The sequence below is a fragment of the Sinocyclocheilus rhinocerous genome, unplaced genomic scaffold, assembly GCF_001515625.1.
Source record: "Sinocyclocheilus rhinocerous isolate Xijiao unplaced genomic scaffold, SAMN03320098_v1.1 scaffold10947, whole genome shotgun sequence".
NCBI classification, from domain to species: domain Eukaryota; kingdom Metazoa; phylum Chordata; class Actinopteri; order Cypriniformes; family Cyprinidae; genus Sinocyclocheilus; species Sinocyclocheilus rhinocerous.
The window spans coordinates 1-2,303 of NW_015652478.1; the positions used below are offsets into that span (position 1 = coordinate 1).

The 2,303-nt window shown below is 41.3% G+C and overlaps 1 protein-coding gene across 1 annotated transcript; it reads right to left on the minus strand.

The window, feature by feature from the left end:
- Positions 1 to 997: 997 nt before the first annotated feature.
- Positions 998 to 1,866, minus strand: LOC107715125 (gastrula zinc finger protein XlCGF7.1-like; the record flags this gene model as incomplete). The annotated part of the gene is made up of 1 exon (XM_016521193.1): positions 998 to 1,866. A coding segment is annotated over one exon (869 nt), but the record flags the coding sequence as incomplete, so codon positions are not given.
- Between the last annotated feature and the right edge of the window lie 437 nt (positions 1,867 to 2,303).

Sequence of the window (2,303 nt, forward strand, 5' to 3'; positions counted from 1 at the left end):
AATACCCCGGTACACATCGAATCCTATTTGATCTGCAATTTCTCTTCATAACAACTCCCTCTTATCAAGGTATCAATGTGTGCTCGGCAAGAGCGCCACCAAGTCGTGTTTTACTTCAGCAGCTCCAGGCACGTGAACAAAAGCGCCAATCTCATTGGTCGGCCAGTTTTTAACGTGGCGTGTCAAACCAAAAAAATGAGCCTGAGGCGTTTTTAAAAAAAATGACGCTTTTACGCCTCGCGTTTTGCGCGTCGGTGTGCACACTCACATTGGCGCCTTTTGTTTAGTCACGAGGCGTTAAACATCGGCGATAATCGCGCGCGATATTCGTCCCGGTGTGAACAAGCCTTAAGACTGAAATTTTATATTTTAATTCCAAGTTACCACTATAGAAAAATTAAAAATATACAAATAAAAGATGTGGCTAGGAAGGTGCCATAATCCGTTATGGCACCCATGCAGCTGTGGTGTGAGAGTAGTCTTAATTTCAAACAGGTACCTATTTTCTGGTGCTATTTTAAATCGCAAGGCCATTTAAAGCTTTCTCCACAAAGCTCACTTTCATGATTTCTTAGGTGTATCTATCAGGTGTAATGTCAAAATAAATTTATTACATTGATCACAGTTAATGGGCCTTCCTCCAGAGTAAAAATGTTGGTGATTTTTAAAATGGCTTCTTTAGGTAAACTTCTTTACAGTCACACTTTATTTCCAGAATGATCTTGAAAGACCTCTCTCCACTGTGAACTCCTATGTGAGTCTTCAGGTTTCCTTTGATTGTGAAACACTTTGCACAATGATGGCATAAATTGGCATTAAGATAAAATGGCATAAAGATTTTCTATTTGTGAGAATCTCTTCCCACAGGCTTCTCTCGAGTGTGTTGTTTTCTCATGTGAGAATTGAGGCTACCTTTATGACTGAAACTCTTTCCGCACTGAGCACATTTACAGCATTTCTCTGCTGAATGAGTCTTCATGTGGTAATTAAGGCTTACCTTACGTATGAAACGCTTTCCACACTGACCACATTTGAAGGGTTTCTTTCCAGTGTGCCTGATCTTGTGACACTTAAGGCTAAATTCTGTTGCGAGGCTCTTTCCACAACGATCACATGTGAACAGCTTCTTTCCAGTGTGAATTCTCATGTGGTAACTAAGGGTGTATGTATGTGTGAAACTCTTCCCACAATACTTGCAAGAGAAAGGCTGCTCTCTAGTGTGAACTCTCATGTGGACTTTAAGGTTTTGTTTTGCAGGGAAAATCTTTCCACACTGTTCGGATGTGTAAGGCTTCTCTCCAGTGTGAATGCTCATGTGGGAATCAAGGGTGCCTTTCTGAGTATAACTCTTTCCACACTGACGGCAAGTGTAAGGCTTCTCTCCCGAGTGAGTTCTCATGTGACTTTGAAGGTGTACTTTTTGAGTGAAAACGTTTCCACACTGTTGGCAGGTAAATGGCTTCTCTCCCGAGTGAGATCCCACGTGCCTTTTAAGGGCTCCTTTTTGATTGAAACTGCTTCCACACTGTTGGCAGGTGTAAGGCTTCTCTCCCGAGTGAGTTCTCATGTGCCTTTTAAGGGCTCCTTGTTGAGTGAAGCTCTTTCCACACTGTTGGCAGGGGAATGGCCTCTCTCCAGTGTGAACTCTCTCATGCATTTCAAGCTTTTGTTTTTCACCGAAAATCCTCCCAAAATGATGGCAGGTGAAACGGCGGTTAGATTTGGTTTTCTGAGCTCTTTTTCGTTTGGAAGTCGTTTTAGTCTGTGTGGCTTTTTCACCAGTTATGACATCATGGTGTTTCTCATACTGATCTGTCTGTTCCATTTCATTCGGATCTTGATTCTCCTCTTTCAGCACCAGCTGGTCTAAAGCAAAAAAAGATAAATACATTTCACAACGCAGCACACAGCGTCTTCACGACATGGCGGCAGCCTCAATACTACAGCGAAAATAAAAGTTACGCCTTCTTTCTTTGCGTGATGGCTTTTTCACCAGTTATGGAATCATGGTGTTTTTTATACTGATCTGTCTGTTCCATTTCATTCGGATTTTGATTCTCCTCTTTCAGCACCAGCAGGTCTAAAGCAAAAATGGAAAAATGCAAGTTAACCGCAGTTTAAAGCCACAAAGCAATAGATGTGAAAACCAACATGAAAGCATTTAAAGGGGTCATATGATGCTGCTAAAAAGAACATTATTTTGTGTATTTGGTGTAATGAAATGTGTTTATGTGGTTTAAGGTTAAAAAACACATTATTTTCCACATACTGTACATTATTGTTTCTCCTCTATGCCCCGCCTT